Source organism: Rana temporaria, chromosome 1 (genome assembly GCF_905171775.1).
Source record: "Rana temporaria chromosome 1, aRanTem1.1, whole genome shotgun sequence".
NCBI lineage: Eukaryota > Metazoa > Chordata > Amphibia > Anura > Ranidae > Rana > Rana temporaria.
The window spans coordinates 206,231,700-206,253,530 of record NC_053489.1 but is presented as its reverse complement, the minus strand read 5'-3'; the positions used below and the strand labels follow the sequence as shown (position 1 = coordinate 206,253,530).

Here is a 21,831-nt window from a genome sequence, read left to right as displayed (position 1 = left end):
GGCTACCTCCAATCTGATCTGATCCGGCAAAAACAAACAAAAGGAGGATCCGCTCCCTTATGTCTGACCACATCAGATGGAAGAGCAGTTGGGTGTAAATGGACAGCTGCCATAGAGCAGAACAGGCTATCATTCGGCCACTTCTATCAGCTCAGCGGATCCCCTGCTGAGAAAAACTGATCCGGCCCAAATACGGCACAAATGCCTATTCATCACTCCTTGACTTAAAAGCTGAATTATACAGATTTGTGTGGTATGTGCAGGGACACATGAGAACCAATACAAACTAGGTTTGCTTTGGTTGTATTTACCAGTGGCTGGATATGTTGGTACATTTCACTTCTCACCCTACAACAATTCTTATGTCTCATAAATTAGTGGCTGTCACAGCCATAAAAACAGACATGCTACAAACAAAATGTGGGAACATGACAGGCAAAAAATAAAAAAATATTATAATGTGCCCATGCTGGGTCTACTAGGTATACAGCAATGAGCACAAAATTAAGGCACATGTGGCTATGATTAGGGGGTACATTTCTATCTCTAACCCCTCTTGAAACTGACTGTAGCAGTCAGTAGTGAATGATTAATGTGAATCTTGCATTCTAGAATAGGTGAAAGATTTTTCTTACGTTTGTAGGATATTTTGGCCTTCCTCCTGTAGCTAGAACTATGTTGTTTGCAGTCACTATTGTCTGTCAGAAGGAAAGAAAAATGTTAAAAATTCTGCTGATATACAGGTGAAACTCGAAAAATTTGAATATCGTGCAAAAATTCATTTATTTCACTAATGCAACTTAAAAGGTGAAACTAATATAGGAGATAGTTTAAAGCGGGAGTTCACCCATTTGTTAAATTTTTTTTTTTCTTCCCTTAGATTCCTGCTCGTTCGGTCTAGGGGAATCGGCTATTTGTATTAAAATATGAGCAGTACTTACCCGTTTTCGAGCTGCATCTTCTTCCGTCGCTTCCGGGTATGGGTCTTCGGGAGCGGGCGTTCCTTCTTGATTGACATTCTTCCGAGAGGCTTCCGACGGTCGCATCCATCGCGTCACTCGTAGCCGAAAGAAGCCGAACGTCGGTGCGGCTCTATACTGCGCCTGCGCACCGACGTTCGGCTTCTTTCGGAAAATCGTGACGCGATGGATGCGACCGTCGGAAGCCTCTCGGAAGACTGTCAATCAAGAAGGAACGCCCATTCCCGAAGCCCATACCCGGAAGCGACGGAGAGGATGCATCTCGTAAACGGGTAAGTACTGCACATATTTTAAAACAAATAGCCGATTCCCCTAGAGAAAACTAGCAGGAATCTAAGGGGAAAAAGTGCCCTCTAAGGGTGAACCCCCGCTTTAAGCTGTGATTTGTCATAATTGTGATGATTATGGCTTACAGCTCATGAAAACCCCAAATCCACAATCTCCAAAAATTTGAATATTGTGAAAAGGTGCAATATTCTAGGCTCAAAATGTCCCACTCTAATCAGCTAATTAAGTCATAACACCTGCAAAAGGTTCCAGAGTAGGGATGAGCTTTGAGTTTGACTCGAACATTGGCTGTCGACGAACAGCTAACAATTTGAGGTGTTCGCGGCAAATTCGAAAAGCCGTGGAACACCCTTTAAAAGTCTATTGGAGAATTCTAAAGTGCTAATTTTAAAGGTTAATATGCAATTTATTGTCCTAAAAAGTGTTTGGGGACCTGGGTCCTGCCCCAGGAGAACATGCATCAATGCAAAAAAATATATAAAAAATTGCGTTTTTTTTCAGGAGCAATGATTTTAATAATGCTTAAAGAGAAACAATAAAAGTGAAATATTCCTTTAAATTCCGTACCTTGGGATGTGTATAGTATGCCTGTAAATTAGCACGTTTCCCATGTTTAGAGCTGTCCCTGCACAAAATGACATTTTTTAAAGGAAAAAAAAGTAATTTAAAACTAGTTGCGGCTATTCATGAATTTCCAGGTCCCAGCAATACAGAGAAAAGTAATTGAAAAAAATTGCAGGGGTTCTCCCCCTCAGTCCATTACCAGGCCCTTTGGGTCTGGTATGAATATTATAGGGGGAACCCCTGACGTTTTTTTCAATGACTTATCTGTATTGCTGGGACCCAACAATTCATGAATAGCCACAAGTAAATTTAAATGGCGTTTTTTCCCCTTCAAAAATGACATTTTGCGCAGGGAACCAAATTGGAACAAAAAATAAATAAATGTGTGGGGTCTTCCCAAAATTCCATTACCAGGCCCTTCAGGTCTGGTATGTATATTAGGGGAAACCCTGCCACCAAAAAAAAAAATGGCATGGGGTTCTCCCCCTCCTGAACCGTACCAGGCCACATGCCCTCAACATGGGGAGGATGCTTTGGGGGTCTGTGATCCCCACAACCCTTGCCCGGCGGTTGTGGGGGTCTGCGGGCAGGGGTTTTAACAAAGGGGACCCCCAGATCCCAGCTCCCCCCTATGTGAATTGATGTAGCTGAGGGCGGGGCCACCCGTCACGTGACCCCGTCCCCCTCTGAGGCAAGGGGAAACGCCGGACTTTCCCAGTGACGTGGACGGGTGGTTTCCATTGCATCAGAGGGGGCGGGGTCACCCAGCTACGTCACTAGGAAAGCCTGGCGTTTCCCCTTGTGTCAGAGGGGGACGGGGGTCACGTGACAGGTAGCCCCGCCCTAAGCCGTCAGGCTAGCGCCGCGTCATTCCCGGGGTGTCTCCGGTGGAGCCAGAATCGTGTGCACGTGTTCCTCGCTGGATATCATCGCTGGAGAGTGGAGATCACCCATCGCTGGATACCGAGAATGGGATTCCATCGCTGGAGTGGAGATCGAGAGTGGATTACATCACTGGAATCTTTTTTTTATTTTCAATAAAAAGGACTTATAAAGCTGTGTGGTTTTAAATCTTTTTTTTTTTTTTTGTTAAATGGTAGGTGTACAATGTACCGGTTATCAATTCACATGGGGGAGGGGGGGGCGGGTTCTGGGGAAAGCCTCAAAAAAGGTAATTGCAAAAAAAGTTGGATGTTCCCAAATTGCTGTATCAAAACACATCAATAGAAAGTTATGTTGAAGGGAAAAGTGTGGAAGAAAAAAAAAGGTGCCTCATCTAGTTGCAGCAGGGATGACTGCAACCTGGAGAGGATTGTCAGGAAAAGGCCATTCACAAGTGTCGGGGGACTTTCAGAAGGAGTGGACTGAGGCTGGAGTCAGTGCATCAAGAGCAACCACACACAGACGGATCCTGGACATGGGCATCAAATGTCGTATTCCTCTTGTCAAGCCACTCCTGAACAACAAACAACGTCAGAAGCGTCTTACCTGGGCTAAAGAAAAACAGACCTGGTTGGTTGCTCAGTGGTCCAAAGTCCTCTTTTCTGCTGATAGCAAATTTTGCATCTCATTTGGAAACTAAGAACCGGAGTATGGAGGAAGAATGGAGAGGCACACACTGCAAGATGCTTGAAGTCCAGTGTGAAGTTTCCACAGTCTGTGTTGATTTTGGGAGCCATGTCATCTGCTGGTCCACTGTGCTTCATTAAGTCCAGGGTCAACCCAGCCGTCTACCAGGAGATTTTGGAGCACTTCATGCTTCCTTCTGCAGACGAGCTCTGTGTGGAAGCGGTCTTAATTTTCCAGCAGGACTTGGCACCCGCCCACACTGCCAAAAGCACCAAAACCTGGTTCAATGACCGTGGGATTACTGTACTTGATTGGCCAGCAAACTCGCCTGACCTGAACCCCATAGAGAATCTATGAGGCATTGCCAAGAGAAAGATGAGAGACATGAGACTGAACAATGCAGAAGAGCTGAAGGCCGCTATTGAAGCATCCTGGTCTTCCATAACACCTCAGCAGTGCCACAGGCTGATAGCTTCCATGCCACGTCGCATTGAGACAGTAATTGCTGCAAAAGTGGTCCAAACCAAGTACATATGCACGCTTATACTTTTCAGAGGTCCGATATTGTTCTATGTACAATCCTTGTTTCATTAATTGCATGTAATATTCTAAATTTTCTGAGATTGTGGATTTGGGGTTTTCATGAGCTGTAAGCCATAATCATCACAATTATGACAAATCACGGCTTGAACTATCTTGCTTTGCATGTAATGAGTCTATCTCATATATTACTTTCACCTTTTAAGTTGCATTAGTGAAATAAATGAACTTTTGCACGATATTCAAATTTTTCGAGTTTCACCTGTATATCTCATTAGATAGATCTCAGTTATAACACATTTTATACACTTAATTACAACAAAAAACATAGTCACTGCATGTGGGAAATAATATTGTAGCTTACATAAATTGAAATCTACTCACTGGAAGAATTTGTTGGATTAGACAGGCCTTATTCCTGAATCATAACATCACAGCACTTACACCACAATCCTTAACACAAACCTGTGTTTTTTTTTAACCTAGTAAACTATAAGGCACTTTTTTCCCTTTTTTCTCGGTTTTATAAGGAACTCAGAGAGCTGGCGAGAGAGAGAGAGAGAGAGAGAGAGACACACTGCAATACACTGGTCTTCCCAGTGAATGGCTGTGCAGGGGGGAAGGAAGATGTTTCAGCACAAGTCTGATCATTGGAGGAGAGCAGGCTGAATTTCAGCACAGCCAGAGAACTGGCCACGCTGTGCTCTCATGCCTAGTGTGGTCAGTGTTTAATAGGCAAGCAGAGGGACTGATGGGATCACCAGAGATTTCCCACAAAGGAAGCAGTACGAAGAGAACAGGACACTTTTCATACAAGTACATGGTACAGCAGGCACATATCAGAAATATGAAATGTTAGATTTACATATTCTTTTAGGCTGCATTTACACCTGAGCAATTTCAGCTCGTAAAACGCCAGAAAAACTCCCATTCATTTAAATTAGGGTTGTCCCGATACCGATACTAGTACTCGGGCAAAAGCTGCCCGAGTACTTGTACTTGGGCAAAAGCTCCGATGCTTCACCCGACCTGGACAGTCAGCGGTGATCAGTGCGGTGGGGGAGTTACAAGCACCGATCACCGCTGACTGTCCTCGTATCCTCCTCCATTCTGCTGCTGTACCCCTCCATGTCCCCCCTCTGTACTGCTGTTGTGTCCCCCCTTCGTGTTGCCATCTCTTTCTCTGTGCTGCTACCGTGTCCCCCCTCCGTGCTGCCATCTTTTTCTCTGTGCTGCCGCCGTGTCCCCCATCTCCGTGCTGCCGCCGTGTCCCCCTCGATCTGTCAGGATGGAGAGCGGCGGTAGGAGCCGGTAAACCCGGCTCATACCTTTTCCGAATGTACAGAATCAGTGATACCTGAAACATCGTAAACTGTGTTTACAATGTTTGAGTTTATGAATGGAGAGAAGCCGCTGTCTTCTCTTCTTTAATTTTCAGCGCAGCTGAGGCTGCTGAGAAAAGGAACTGGGGAATCTGTGTCCCTAGTCCATTTCCTTGTCTCAGAGGGGAGATGTCAGAGGTCTGTTAAGACCCCTGATATCTCACCAAAGCCCCCCCCCCAACAGGGCTGATAAAAAAAAAACAAAAAAAAGGAATTGCAATAAATAAAAAAATTCAATTGTAAAAAAAAAAAAAAAAATTCAATAAAAAAAACCAAAAAAAAACACCACTGACACTGTCCACCCCCCCTTAAAAAAAAGAAAAAAAAGAAAGCCTTGTAAAAAAACAAACAAATTGTAAAAAATTATAAAAAATAAAATAAGAAAAATACTGACACATGTGCCACTGTCACATGAGATTTAAAAAAAGGATTGGTAATCGGTATCGGCGAGTACTTGATAAAAAGTATCGGTACTTGTACTCGGGACAACCCTAATTTAAATGGCCCCTGTTCACATGAGTATTTTGTAGCCTGAAGCAAAACATCCAAGGCCCCGTACACACGTCCGAGGAACTCGACGTGCCAAACACATCGAGTTCCTCGTCAAGTTCAGTGTTGAAGCCGCCGACTTTCCTCATTGAACAACGAGGAAATAGAGAACATGTTCTCTATTCGGCCCGACGAGTTCCTCGTCGGCTTCCTCGGTGAAAAGTGTACACACGACCGAGTTTCTCGGCAGAATCCAGCTCCGACCGAGTTTCTGGCTGAATTCTGCCGAGAAACTCGGTCGTGTGTACGGGGCCTCAAGCTCCAAAAAGTACACAAGTTTCTTTTTGAGTAGATTACAGGTGTTTTTTCAGATTTTTACGTTGGTGACCTTTTGACCTGTGCAAAAATCGCAGTAAAAATCATGGCAAAATCGCGGCAAAAACTTATGCCGCATATACACGACCATTTTTCAGGTTCTGAAAAATGACGTTTTTTTTTAATGTCATTAAAAACGATTGTGTGTGGGCTCCAGTGCATTTTTCACGATGTAAAAAATGGACATTAAAAATTTTGAACATGCTCTAATTTTTCACGTTGTTTTTTATGTCGTAAAAAATGGTCGTGTGTGGGCTTTAACGACGTGAAAAAAACATGCATGCTCAGAAGCAAGTTATGAGATGGAAGCGCTCGTTCTGGTAAAACTACCGTTCGTAATGGAGTAAGCACATTCATCATGCTGTTACAGACTGAAAAGCACAAAACGTCTTTTACTAACACGGAATCAGCTAAAGCAGCCCCAAGGGTAGCGTCATCCGCATGAAACTTCCCCTTTATAGTGCCGTCGTACGTCACGCGCTTTGTTAGAGTATTTTTTTTTTTCACGATCGTGTGTAGGCAAGGCCGTTTTAATGATCGGGTTGAAAAAAACGTCGTTTTTTCTAGACACTTAAAAACTAAATTTTTTAGAATCCGAAAAACGGTCGTGTGTACGCGGCATCAGACTTTCTCCCTGAAAATGAAACGCTCAGGTGTGAATGCAGTCTTAATGGGGGTATCGATGAAGAGAAGGGGCTCGGAGCACCGAAGAGGATCGGTGCTGCTCTGTGCAGAGCAGGCAAGTATAGGCATGCACCCAACAAAGAGAAAGGGCTTGGAGCTCCAGCGGGGGGAGACCCCAGAAGAAGAGGACTTGGGCTGCTTTGTGCAAAACCATTGCACAGAGCAGGCAAGTATAGACATGCTGGTTATTTTTTTAATTAAAAAATAAAAAAATCCAAGCCCTTTAACCACTTAAGACCTGGACCAAAATGCAGCTAAAAGGACCTTGCCCCTTTTTGCGATTCGGCACTGCGTCGCTTTAACTGACAATTGCGCGGTCGTGCGACGTGGCTCCCGAACAAAATTGGCGTCCTTTTTTTTCCCCACAAATAGAGCTTTCTTTTGGTGGTATTTGATCACCTCTGCGGTTAAATTTTTTTGCGCTATAAACAAAAATAGAGCGACAATTTTGAAAAAAAATGCAATATTTTTTACTTTTTGCTATAATAAATATCCCCCAAAAATATATAAAAACATTTTTTTTCCTAAGTTTAGGCCGATACGTATTCTTCTACATATTTTTGGTAAAAAAAACAAAATCGCAATAAGCGTTTATCGGTTGATTTGCGCAAAATTTATAGTGTTTACAAAATAGGGGATAGTTTTATTGCATTTTTATTTTTTATTTACTACTAATGACTGCGACATTATGGCGGACCCTTCGGACAATTTTGACACATTTTTGGGACCATTGTCATTTTCACAGCAAAAAATGCATTTAAAATGCATTGTTTATTGTGGAAATGACAGTTGCAGTTTGGGAGTTAACCACAGAGGGCACTGAAGGAGTTATGTTTCACCTAGTGTGTGTTTACAACTGTAGGGGGGTGTGGCTGTAGGAGTGACGTCATCGATTGTGTCTCCCTATAAAAGGGATGACACGATCGATGCAGCCGCCACAGTGAAGAACGGGGAAGCCGTGTTTACACGTGGCTCTCCCCGTTCTTCAGCTCCAGGGACCGATCGCGGGACTCCAGCGGCGATCGGGTCCGCGGGTCCCGCGGTCCCAGAGCTTCGGACCTGGTCGCAGGAGCGTGCCCGTGACCCACGGCTGGGTACATGTACAGGACGTACATACATGTGCCCAGCCGTGCCATTCTGCTGACGTATATATGTGCAGGAGGTGGTCCTTAAGTGGTTAAAGCGGGGTTACGGGCATAATTTTTTTATTTTTTTTTGCAAGCTAAAATTAATCACATTAAATAGTCCCTAAAACATTTATAGCTCCCCAATCGTTCCAGAAATCATTGCAAACACTTGCCTTATATCCTCCAGCTCATGTTGTGGCCGTATCCATCATGTGTGGGCATGTGAAGCCCAGTTCCTTTTTCTTCCTGGTTTTCAGGGTGAGGTGCATGCTGGGCAATTTTTAGGCACAGTAATGCCCAGAGACTCCTGGGAAATGAGTGTCATCATTTCCCAGGAGGCAATGGGGTCTTAGGACATTAAGTTGAACCACCTAGGACCAGGAACTAGGCAGATTACGAAATGTGCCTAGTAACAGCCAGATAGAAGTGAGTAAAACTATTTTTTTTTTTTTTACATTAAAGGCAAGCTGTTATTAGAAAGTTCATTTTTTGGGTGGAACTCCACTTTAAGTAGGAGATATGCCCTAAAACACTTCAACAAAGTTTGTAGAGAGTATCGCCTATGTTAAACTCCTCTCCCTTGTTACTATTACCAGCAATTACTGGCTGTCCAAATGACATCTGGGAATAGCTATGTATTAAATAGTAGGAGGCACAGTAAAAAGCGCCTCCTGTGCCCAAGTATGGTCCTCAGATACAAAGAAGTCTTTTGTTGCCTCTGTTTCACTTTTGATCTCAATGTAAGCACCACACCTTGCTGCCCCTCCTGGAGCTGGGGTAGTCTGAATATGCCAAAACAGTCCACAAACAAGAGAGGGCGCACCAGTCTTAAGCATTATCATTACACAGCATTAACCACTTCAGCTCCAGAAGGTTTTACCCCCTTTCTGACCAGGCCATTTTTTGCAATATGGCACGGCGTTGTTTTAACTGACAATTGCACGGTTGTGCAACACTCTAACCAAATAAATTAGATGTCTTTTTTTATCCCACAAATTGAGCTTTCTTTTGGTGGCATTTGATCCCCGCTGCAGATTTAATTTTTTGCGCTATAAACAATATTTCTTACTTTCTGCTATACGACTCATCCAATAAAAAAAAAAAAAAAAAATAATAATAATAATAATAATAATAATAATAATAATAATATGGAAAAAAAAAATCTTAATTAATTTAGGCCAATATGCATTCTGCTACATGTATTTGGTAAACAAAATCCCAATAAGTGTATATTGATTGGTTTGCGCAAAAGTTCGTGTCTACAAACTATGGGATAGATTTATGGACCTTTTTTTTTATTTTATTTTTTATTGTTTTTACTAGTAATGGCGGCGATCAGTGAATTTTTAGCGGGACTGCAACATTGCGGTGGACAAATCGGACACTTAGCCCTGGTTCACATTGATGTAATTTGGCATGCGTTTGAAATGTCAAATTGCATGCCAAATCTGCGGTAATTGCCGGCAATGGCAGTGTCCGAATTGGTGCGAATGTTATGGCGTACTGTGTAAAAGGTATACCCTTGGCATCAAAAGCTGGTGCTGCCCCCTTTACCATTAAAATTACTTTTTGACCACTCCTGGTTCAAATGGTTTTTCAGTTGCAAAATGTTAATTGGTTTCTTTGCATGAACTGCCAGTTTCAGATCAACCCACAACACTTTAAAGAAATTTCAAACCCACGTTCAGTGTGAACGAGGGCCTAAAGTCATTTGAAAACAATTTGGCTGCCTGCAGGCTGAGCCCCTGTTCACATTGGAGCGATTTGTCAAACTGCAGCCTATTGCCGCCAATGGCACTGTCCCAATCCGTCACCAACACCAACTTTGTGGCGCCGCACCCATTTCCAAAAGTAGTTCCTGTACTACTTCTGGCAACTTCAGGGGCGATTTCAATAGACATCAGCACAGATGTCTTTAAATCGCCCCCCGAACTCGCACTTAAATGCAGGTTTGAAATCGTGCGAGTCTAGCTGAACTTGCGCGATTTCAAACACGCGTTTGTCAACAACCATTTGACTGCCTGCAGGCTGAGCCCCTGCTCACATTGGCGCGATTTGACATGTCAAATTGCATGCCGAATCGCAGCCTATTGCGGGCAATGGCACTGTCCCAAATGGTGCGACGCAGACTTTGTGCTGCCACACAGACACAAAAGTAGTTTCTGCACTACTTTTGGTGACTTAAGGGGCAATTTCAATAGACATCTGTGCATGTACCCGCACAAATGTCTTTCAAATCGCCCCTGAACTCGCACTGAAATGCAGGTTTGAAATCTCCTGAATTCAGCTGAACTTGCACAATTTAAAACCCGCATCCAGTGTGAACGTGTAATTTGACAACTATTTGGCTGCCTGCAGCATAGACTGCACATAACACCCTAAGAACATACATGATCAGATATGGAGCAGCAGGTACAAATAGCAGGCAACTGGAATGAGAGCCGGGCCAACCAAAAAGTCCATGCATGCTTTGCCTTGTATCTATTAATTTAATAGTGGATTTCTAAAGCCTCATACACACGATCGGACTTCCAGTGGACTTTTCCGTGGATTTTGGCCCGAAGGTCGTTGGCCGTGAACTTGTTCTGCATACAGACGGCACAACATTTTCAGCCAACAAAACCTAAATATGTGTTTTTTCTGCTCTTTAGCGCCATCCTTTGGGCAAATTCTGCTAATGTTGTCTTAATGTTTAACATTGGTTCTGAGCATGAGCGTTTGTACTTTGGATTTTAGTTGGACAGATTTGTGTACACAAGATCAGATAATACGACGTAACAGATTTATTGTCAAACAGCTGGTGAGCATGAACAGCCAACATTTGTTGTCGTTATTTCCGCCAACAATTGTCTGATGGAGCATACACACGGTCGGATTATCCGACACAACACACCCATCAGACAATTATGGCCATAAAATTGGATCGTGTACATGGGCCTTTACCCATTTTTTCTCTTTAAAGTGGCAAGGGTAAAATCCATTCCCAACTAGTTTCTTATCATTCTCTTGGACATGGACAAGATCTCACAGCTGATGTACCCAGCTTGTCGAGAGAGAGAGAGAGTCGAGAGAGAGAGAGAGAGTCGAGAGTGTGTGTGTGTGTGTGAGTGAGAGAGAGAGATTGTCGAGAGAGAGAGAGAGAGAGAGAGAGAGAGAGAGAGAGAGAGAGAGAGAGAGAGAGAGAGAGAGAGAGAGAGAGAGAGAGAGAGAGAGAGAGAGAGAGAGAGAGTTCACCTGTCTGAGGGCTACAGTAGGAGGCATATATAGTACACAGAGCTGCTAGAATCTTGAGAAACGTAAGGAGCTAGGGGGTCACTCAACAACCTGCATTTTATAAAACGTAAACCAGTGCTTTGTACTACATACATTCAGTGAGCCTGTGTGATATTCTAATATGGCTTTCAAATGTGAATAAAACATCAGTTAAAGCTTTGTATAGAGTATCTCACAAAAGTAAGTACACCCTCACATTTTTGTATTTTTTTTTTTTTTTTATATCTTTTCACATGACAATACTGAAGAAATGACACTTTGCTAGTGAGTGTACAGCTTGTATAAGAGTGTAAATTTGTTCTCCTCAAAATAACTCAACACACAGCCATTAATGTCTAAACCGCTGGCAACAAAAGTGAGTACACCCCTAAGTGAAAATGTTAAAATTGGGCTCAAAGTGTCAATATTTGTGTGTGACCACCATTATTTTCTAGCACTGCCTTTACCCTCTTGGGCATGGAGTTCATCAGAGCTTCACATGTTGCTACTGGAGACCTCTTCCACTCCTCCATGAATGCATCACAGAGCTGGTGGATGTTGGAGACCATGCGCTCTTCCACCTTCCATTTCAGGATGCCCCACAGATCAATAGGGTTTAGGTCTGGAGACATGCTTGGTCTGTCTATCACCTTTACCCTCAGTTTCTTTAGCAAGGCAGTGGTCGTCTTGGAGGTGTGTTTGGAGTCATCATGTTGGAATACTGCCCTGCGGTCCAGTCTCCGAAGGGAGGGGGATCATGCTCTGCTTGTCACAGTACATGTTGGCATTGAGAAATTATACTGCTCTAAAAACTGCTAATCCCTTGGCTTTGCTTCCGTCCCACTAAACCAAAAGGGCTATGCACAGGTGCATTGGATAGAAAAAGGTCCTGGACTGCCGCACTCCTTAAAACGATGTCTTTATTATACAAATAAAATCCAAAAAACAACCAAAGCGATGCAGTCAAAATGAAGTGAACAAGTCCCTAAAGCGTCCTAGCACTTACGTAATTCGCACTTATGTATTTTGCAACAGTAACTGTATGTTGAGAGTATTCTTAATTGTTTGGACGTGCTTAACTAGTCTTTCAATGTTATCCATCCATTACCCTTCCCCTCCCTTTGCCCCCCCCCCTTTCTTCACCCCTTCTTATTGCTTCTTTCACCCCGGGCTGTACTACTACGCCCTCGGGCGGTGTTATTTTACAAGCTTTGTTGTTTCGTTTATTATATCCCTGGGATATTTGTAGTTGCTATGTTACACTTTTTATTCCCTGTTTCCTGCACTTTGGTATTATGTGTGCTGTCTACTTTGTTTTGTATCTTGAATTTTTTTTCAATAAAAACGATTTAAACGAAAATGAAGTGAACAAAAGGAAAAAGGTGGCTGACATGTTTCACATCATGATCATCACATGATGTGAAACATGTCAGCCACCTTTTTCCTTTTGTTCACTTCATTTTGACTGCATCGCTTTGGTTGTTTTTTGGATTTTACATGTTGGCATTGGTGGATCCCTCAATGAACTGTAGCTCCCCAGTGCTGGCAGCACTCATGCAGCCCCAGACCATGACACTTCCACCACCATGCTTGACCGTAGACAAGAAACACTTGTCTTTGTACTCCTCACCTGCTTGCCGCCACACACGCTTGACACCACCTGAACCAAATAAGTTTATCTTGGGCTCATCAGACCACAGGACATAGTTCCAGTAATGTCCTTAGTCTTCAGAAAACTGTTTGCGGGCTTTCTTGTGCATCATCTTTAGAAGAGGCTTCCTTCTGCAAAGACAGCCATGCAGACGAATTTGATGTAGTGTGCAGTGTATAGTCTGAGCACTGACAGGCTGACCCCCCACCCTTTCAAACTCTGGAGCAATGCTGGCAGCACTCATACATCTATTTCTCAAAGACAACCTCTGGATATGACGCTGAGCACGTGTACTCAACTTCTTTGGTCAACCATGGCGAGGCCTGTTCTGACTGGAACCTTTCCTGGTAAACAGCTGTATGGTCTTGGCCACTGTGCTGCAGCTCAGTTTCAGGGTCTGGACAATCTTCTTATAGCCTAGGCCATCTTTATGTAGAGCAACAATTCTTTTTTCAGATCCTCAGAGAGTTCTTTGCCATGAGGTGCCAAGTTGAACATCCAGTGACCAGTATAAGAGAGTGAGAGCAATAACACCAAATTTAAACACACCTACTCCCCATTCACACCTGAGACCTTGTAACACGAACGAGTCACATGACACCGGGGATGGAAAATGGCTAATTGAGCCCAATTTTCACTTAGGGGGTGGACTCGCTTTTGTTGCCAGTGGTTTAGGACATTAATGGCTGTGTGTTGAGTTATTTTTAGGGGACAGCAAATTTACATTGTTATATGCTCACTACTTTACATTGTAGCAAAGTGTCATCACATGAAAAGCTATAATAAAATATTTTAAAAAATGTGAGGGGGTGTACCCACTTTTGTGAGAATTTATATATATATATATATATTGTGACAGGAAGTCAGGTAAATCTGGGGGTGTTGTCACAGATGGGAGATACATTTCTGCCTTGTTTAGAAAATTCACCAATTACTATCAGGTGTCGGCCGCAGAGGTAGCTAGAAAGGTTTAAGGACGTTGGATAGCTTCAGCTGTTCAGAATGGAAAAATTAAGGCCTCCAAGTTGTCCAGAGGATTACTACTGAATGCTGCATCCTGAGGCTTGTTGAGTTAAGGAGAGCAGTGAGCTGAGGAAGACTTCTGAAGGTGAAGTGGTTGTTGATATTTTTGCTGTGTGATAAAAAAAAAATCAAAAAGACTATTGTTTTCTGCTGGAAGACCAGCAGTGTCTGCCCAGCAGTAGGCTGTACCAGACTCCATACATAGGTTCCTGTGTTGTGAAGGTAGACGGCCCAAGTGGCCAGGGTTTATTTTATGTTTTGTTTATGTTGTTTGGATGCTTGCACTTGTTTCCAGCAATATGGAAGAATAAACCATAACCCTTGTTTTCAACCACCCACGGCTGCCTCTCTGTATAATTCAGTGAACCCACTCAGGAGTTCACACCCCCCCGCTACCGAGCTAACCCCTTACTATCTATCTCATATATATATATATATATATATATATATATATATATATATATATACATATATATATATATACATACATATACACACACACACACACACACAGAGTTTAAGTTTACATACCCTGGCAGAAATTATGATTTCTTGCCAATTTTCAGAGAATATGAACACATTTTTCACTCATGTTAGTGTTTGGCTGAAGCCATTTATTATCAATCATCTGTGTTTACTCTTTTTAAAATCATAATGAGAACAGAAACTACCAAAAATGACCCTGATCAAAAGTTTACATACCCTGGTGATTTTGGCCTGATGCACACAAGTTTACACAAAGGGATTTAAATGGCTATTTAAAAGGTAACCATCCTCACCTGTGATCTGTTTGCTTGTAACGTGCGTGTGTGTGTGCGCATGTGTGTGTGTGTGTTGCATCTATCATCCAGTGCTGCACTGGATTCTGGGGCAAAAGAATTGTAAAAAAGGAAAAACAGGAAAAGGTAGTTGAACTCTATAAAAACAGGAAAAAGGGATATAGAGAGATATCCAATGAATTAAGAATGCCAATCAGCAGTGTTCAAACTCTAATCAAGAAGTGGAAAATGAGGGGTTCTGTTGAAACCAAACCACGGTCAGGTAGACCAACTAAAATTTCAGCCACAACTGCCAGGAAAGTAGTTTGGGATGTGAAGAAAAGACCCACAAATAACTTCAGGTGAAATACAGAACTCTCTGAAAACATGTGGTGTGGCTGTTTCAAGATGCACAATAAGGAGGCACTTGAAGAAAGATGGGCTGCATGGTCGAGTCGCCAGAAGAAAGCCATTACTAGACAATAGCCACAAACTATCCCGCTTACAATATGCCAAACAGCACAGAGACAAGCCTCAAACCTTCTGGCACAAAGTCATTTGAAGGGATGAAAACAAAATTTTGCTTTTTGGCAACAACCATAAATGCTTCATTTGGAGAGGAGTCAACAAGGCCTATGATGAAAGATACGGAGGTGGATCGCTGATGTGCGAGCTACAAAAAGGCACAGGAAATTTGGTCAAAATTGTTGGCAAGATGAATGCAGTATATTATCAAAAAATACTGGAGGAACATTTGCATTCATCAGCCAGGAAGCTGCGCATGGGACATACTTGGACAATCCAACATGACAATGATCCAAAACACAAAGCCAAGTCGACCTGTCATTGGCTACAGCAGAATAAAGTGAAGGTTCTGGAGAGGCCATCTTAGTCTCCTGACCTCAATATCATTGAGCCCCTCTGGGGAGATCTCAAAAACTCAAATTACCTGAGGGCCACAAGACAAGTTTTCATATCCCATGGGGGGCCGCATACAAACTTTCAAAATTCAAAAACAACAGTACTGGTGTCAGCGAACGCATTATTAACCCCCATCCCAGGTGATATCACAAGCAAATGTGATTGGACGAGAAGAGAGGGGGGGGGGGCGCCGGGGAGCAGCCACAGCCAGAGACTGAGAAGTGAACCTATGACAGAGACGCTTCCTGCGCTACTCTGCATGTGAGGGAAATCTACTCCCCCCACTTCCGTGGCACCCCCCGCCCTGCCTGCGGGCCATTTTCAACCAGTCCGCGGGCCGCAAATGGCCAGCGGGCCGGTACTTTGAGACCACTGATCTAAGATAAAGAGCCTCATCCACAAATATCACAAAAAGACTTCAAGCTGTCATTGATGTTAAAGGGGGCAATATACGATATTAACTGGGGTAGGTAAACTTTTGATCAGGGTCATTTGGGTAGATTCTGTAGTCATTAAGAGTAAACACAGTTGATTGATAATAAATGGCTTCAGCCAAACACTAACCATGAGTGAAAGAGTAGTTTTTGTGTCATCATTCATATTCTCTGAAAATCATAAATTCTGCCAGGGTATGTAAACTTATGAGCACAGCTGTAATAATACACACACACACAGACACTACAAAGCGCTGCTTCTTTTTGAGAAACAAACCTCTTTTCCCGCGCTAGTTATTCCACGTACTGTATGCTCATCAATAAAACTGGCCTTCAGGTTAAAATATTTAACCTTCCTGTTGAAACAGCAAAAAAACACTAGATCAGTTATTACAATAAACCCCATGGTGAGGCACTGAAATTAACCCTGTAAATTTAAGAGCAAAGACTGCACAAAAATAGCTTAAAATTCTAAAAATGTGGTTTATTTTAAATAAATAACCAAAGCCTCCACTTTAACTTGCATCCCAAATTCACTTTGGGTCACAGTAACCTTATCAGAGACATGCCAAAATTCAAAATCATATGTAATTATTTAGTCCTTCTTTAACCACTTGAGACCCGCGCTATTGACAAAAGACGTCAACAGCGCGGTTCTCAGGTGCCAAGTGGACGTCTTTGGACGTCATTTGAAATGCATTACCCGCGCGCGCCACTGGGGGGCACGCGGCGGGTAAACACTGTGCCGCCGCATCGCTGGGGACCCGATGCGTGTACCTGGCGGCCGCGATGTCCGCCGGGTACACGCGATCGTCGGGAACACAGCCGGTAACAGCAGGGACGTGGAGCTCTGTGTGTAAACACAGAGCTCCACGTGCTGTCTCTGGAAAGGTGACCGATCTGTGTATCTTGTACATAGAGACACAGCATCGGTCACCTCCCCCAGTCACCCCCATCCCCCCACACAGTTAGAACACACCCAGGCTACATATGTAACCCCTTCCTCAACCCCTAGTGTTAACCCCTTCCCTGCCAGTCACATTTATACAGTAATTAGTGCATTTTTATAGCACTGATCGCTGTATAAATGTGAATGGTCACAAATTTGTGTCGAAAGTGTCCGATACGTCCGCCGCAATATTGCAGTCCCAATAAAAATCGCAGATCGCCGCCATTACTAGTAAAAAAAAAAATAATGAAAAAAAATCATAATTCTGTTCCCCATTTTGTAGACGCTATAACTTTTGCGCAAACCAGTCGCTTATTGCGATTTTTTTTTTTTACAAAAATACGTCGAAAAATACGTATCGGCCTTAACTGAGAAAATTATTATTATTTTTTTTTTTTTAAATGGGAGATTTATTATAGCAACAAGTAAAAAATATATATATTTTTTTTAAATTGTCGCTCTTTTTTTGTTTATAGCGCAAAAAATAAAAACCGCAGAGGTGATCAAATACCACCAAAATAAAGCTCTATTTGTGGGGAAAAAAAGGACGTCAATTTTGTTTGGGAGCCACGTCGCACGACCGCGCAAATGTCAGTTAAAGCGACGCATTCCTGGAAGCTGAAATTTTGCCTGGGAACGAAGGGGGTTTATGTGCCCAGTAAGCAAGTGGTTAAAAGAATGCATTTAATTCGACAATTTTACATACAATAAAACTGTGTCAGCACAGGGTCACTGCGGAAAACAAAATATGAAGGAGGCAGCAGATGAATCCATCTGGTCAGTGAAATATTTGTAGAAGACAGTGAGCCGGTAGCTTTTCAAGAAACATGCGACATATAGGTAAATATACTGTATGCAGTCTTCTTTTTGCAGGTATGTTTTACATGCAAGTGACTGTGCGGATGGTCACTATAAGAAGCAAGTTTTCACATACAGTATAAAACTGTGATAACATTTTAGCATGCTTGAAGGATAAGATTTTCAGGTTTGAAGAATTAAAACCGACTTACTTATCTTGCAGTTGTACTCTGTGTCCCCAGTTTAATGATTTTACATAATTTTGAACAGCTTTTGCCATTTTTGACCTGAATTTAGGCAAGAAAAAAAACATTTAAAAAAGACAAAAACATCTACACTCCTTTCACACGGGGCAAGTTAAATGGGATCTATCGTATTTTCACATATTTTCTTTTATTTACTATGGTCAAAATAAAAATGTTCAAAATATTGTTCTTTTATCTAAAACACCGCATTTAAGTCTGGCATTTTTATTTTTAACCAGCAGAGGGAGCTCTGAGCTCTTTTTTGGTCTAAACTGCTTAGCTAAAAACGGCTCTTTGTGTACATAGCTCAAGCTTCAATTTACACACAATAAATAAATCAGAGCGGTGACTCATCACCCTCACTTCTGCTGTTTTTATTTTATAATGATAAATATACAGATGTAAAAACAATGTATAATCTTTGAAAACAATTTAAAACCACTTAACAATAATATTTTTCACACGTAAAAATCTGCATTAAAAAAAAAAAAAAATCTAAAAGCAAGGGCTCTGTAGAATAAAAAGATGGCAGTTGAAAATGTTTTTATGTCCCATGGTATTTGCTTTTGTTTTTGAAATTTGTATTTTCATGAACAAACACACAAAAATAAATTTTTATTGCACACAAAACACAATATAATTTCCTGATTTATTTTACAAAACAAAAGACAAGGTTAAGCCAATAAATAGATACCAAAATGTGTAAGGGCTCAATGCTGTGTGCCCACGCAACACTGATAAATTGCAATACCCCAAATCCTCAATAGGCGACGCTTTACAAGCCTTTACAGCTTATGAGTTTAGAGTAACTGTATATGAGGGACCTAGAATTATTGCTTTCACTCTGGCATGCACTGCGATATGCTATGCGTTGCCCAATTTTTTCTTACATACACATGCATGCCTTAAACGTGCATTTTTTGTTTAGATAAGTGATGGGGTGGGTTAATCTTTTGGTTAATTTTATTTTATATTTTTAAATGTACCACTTTTCTTTTTAATTTTAACCCTATTGGTATCACAATGGGGCCAACAAGCCCCCTATATGATGGTATTCAACAGGTGACAGGTACTCTTCCTGTATACATCAGAGGTCGATTAGACCCATAGGGGTTGATTTACTAAAACTCCAACTACAATGCAGTCTGCTGCTTATCTGGCTCTCTATCCAAAGTTATGACATCAGAACCAGAAATGTTCAAAGCTGAGCACTTCCAGAGTTAAAAAAAGCACTGGAACTACCAAGGGGAGCGCCAGCTGGCAGACCTCAGATTAAAAAACAGAAACAAGCTCATGGCTGTTACTGCAGCGGTGAGCTTCTTTAGCATCTTTACCCTTTGGCATACCAGACACATCCAATTAGGGGAATCATGTGTATTGTTTACCCAGCATTATATTTATATACTTTATTTTCTTTGACTGTTTATTCTTTTACTACAGAATACATGGCTTTCTATGTAGATTCTTGTGCTAACTTTCAACATAAGAAAGGTCAGGTAAACCACTTACCTACATTTACAGCTAGTGCAATCAGCACAATGTAATCTGTACTGTATAAACCGATCTAGACGTTTAGCATATAATTTAGAACTTCAGAAACCTACACTGAGATACGCTTGTTGTGTAGATCAAAATGATAAAACATTAAAATTACTCCATTTCATACATTTTGTGTTGTTAATTTTACCGCTGATGTGGCAGGCAGAAAAAAATAAAATCATGTGAAAGCTGGATTCACACTCTAATGTGTGTATGCAGCATTAGATGCGCATAGGCCCATTTCATTTCCCACTAAACTGCAACGCTTGGATATGAGCCCTTCTCATAGAAAAGAATGGGATTTCTACTTCAAATGCCTTTTCATGCATATGCTACGCCGCATCATAATGGACACAAGTAAATAGGCCCTTAAATCAGGGGGGAAACACACACACACACACCTAGAGGAAGGTTCCCTCTCTCTCTCTCTCTCTCTCCATTCATTGAAAGTAATAAATTACATTTTGGAGCCATGAAATAAGGGGAAATATTGGATGCGGGAAGAGGTTATTTTAAAACTGGCAAATTCCATTAGGTCATTTAATTTTGCCTTGATAACAATGTTGCAACAAAAGCAAAAGATAGCAGATTAAAAAAAAAAAAAAAAAACCCACACACCACAAGTAAAAGGGGTGTACATATGAAAAGATAATGAAAAAAGCAGCAATATAGTGAATGTGCTACTTTCTAAATAGATGTCTTAATGAACAAATTTAGACTATAATATACTGTAAGACCTCAGACACAAGGGGGAGCCATAAAAACAAGATTTGTAAAAGTATAATATGGCATCTGACATCACTTCAAAATGAATTTCCACTTTTTTACACTTACTTTGAGTGGAAGATTTTGGATAAACAAAATATTGAAAATGGTATTTAAAATGCTTGTTAACGTTAGTGTAATAGTAAAGTCGATGTGCAGTATAGTTTAGGGTATTTAACACTGCAGCCATGCAGTTTGCGCTATGTTTAGAGCATGATCACAACAGGATGAGGATCAAACACCTTACCAGTCATGCTGAATTGGAGAAGGTACATTCCAGCCATAATGGGGGGCATCTTTCAGGGCACCTCCCAGCAGAGCAGCCTGGTGCATCAGTTTTTTGGGAATGCAGCCAACATTTACACATGTGCCTCCGATTCCCCATTTGGTGCCTAAGAACAAAAAAAACAACATGCATGTATTTTGATTGGATGATGGAAGTCAGCGGAGCTTTACCTCATGTACAAAGCTCTGGGGAAAATTCCTATGCAAAGTACAACTTCCCTTGAAAAGTAAACAGTCCGTTTGGCTTTAGTAAATCAACACCAATGTGTAACGGCAGCTTTCAAAAGGCAACCCTTTAATGGTTATCAGGGCACTAAATTCCATTTCCTTTATAGAAAAGGATATTTATGTGTGTAGTTAGTGCCAGACAACTTGATAATCCTTTTTAACCAGTACTTACCTTATTCCATAATCCAGAAGGTTCCCCTTTAACTCTCCGACTGGTCCAGCGTTGTATCCTAATTCTCTCTTATCCGCAGTCACATGATCACCCCTTCACATACAACGCAGGGTTAACAGCCCTGCATTGTACGTGATGATGATGCTGAGAGAACACCTACAGACCAGAGCTTAAGGAGAGGAGGACAGCACTGGAACCTGCTGGAAAGGGGAACTTAACCACTTAAGGACCGCCGCACAAAGATATACGTCGACAAAATGGCACGGCTGGGCACAAGGGCGTACATGTACGTACCCTTTAAGAACCCAGCCGTGGGTCGCGAGTGCGCTGCCCTCACGACCCGGTCCGAAGCTCCATGACCGCACCCGCGGGCCCCGATCACCGCCGGTGTTCAGCGATCGGGTCACAGGAGCTGAAGAACGGGGAGAGGTGAGTGTAAACAAACCTTCCCTGTGGCTTGTCACGGATCGTCTGTTCCCTGTCATAGGGAACGACGATCAGTGACGTCACACGTCGAGCCATGCCCCCCTACAGTAAGAATCACTCCCTTAGGGCACACTTAACCCCTTAGCGCCCCCTAGTGGTTAACCCCTTCACTGCCATTGTCATTTTCACAGTAATCAGTACATTTTTATAGCACTTTTCGCTGTGAAAATTACAATGGTCCCAAAAATGTGTCAAGTGTGTCCGATGTGTCCGCCATAATGTCGCAGTCACGGGGAAAAAAAAAGAAAATCGCTGATCGCCGCCATTAGTAGTAAAAAAAATTATCAATAAAAATGCCATAAAACTATCCCCTATTTTGTAAACGCT

General features: G+C 42.1%; 1 protein-coding gene across 3 annotated transcripts in view; it reads right to left on the bottom strand.

Moving 5' to 3' along the window:
* Nucleotides 1-21,831, bottom strand: part of TXNRD2 (thioredoxin reductase 2) — a 179,423-nt gene that overhangs the window by 136,149 nt on the left and 21,443 nt on the right. For all 3 annotated transcript variants that reach the window (XM_040348003.1, XM_040348011.1, XM_040348021.1), the window contains exons 4-7: nt 20,581-20,725; nt 17,997-18,071; nt 16,315-16,393; nt 636-698 (exon numbers count right to left, since the gene is read on the bottom strand). In XM_040348003.1, the coding sequence (XP_040203937.1) occupies nt 636-698; nt 16,315-16,393; nt 17,997-18,071; nt 20,581-20,725 (362 nt within the window). The remainder of the gene's footprint in view (nt 1-635; nt 699-16,314; nt 16,394-17,996; nt 18,072-20,580; nt 20,726-21,831) is intronic.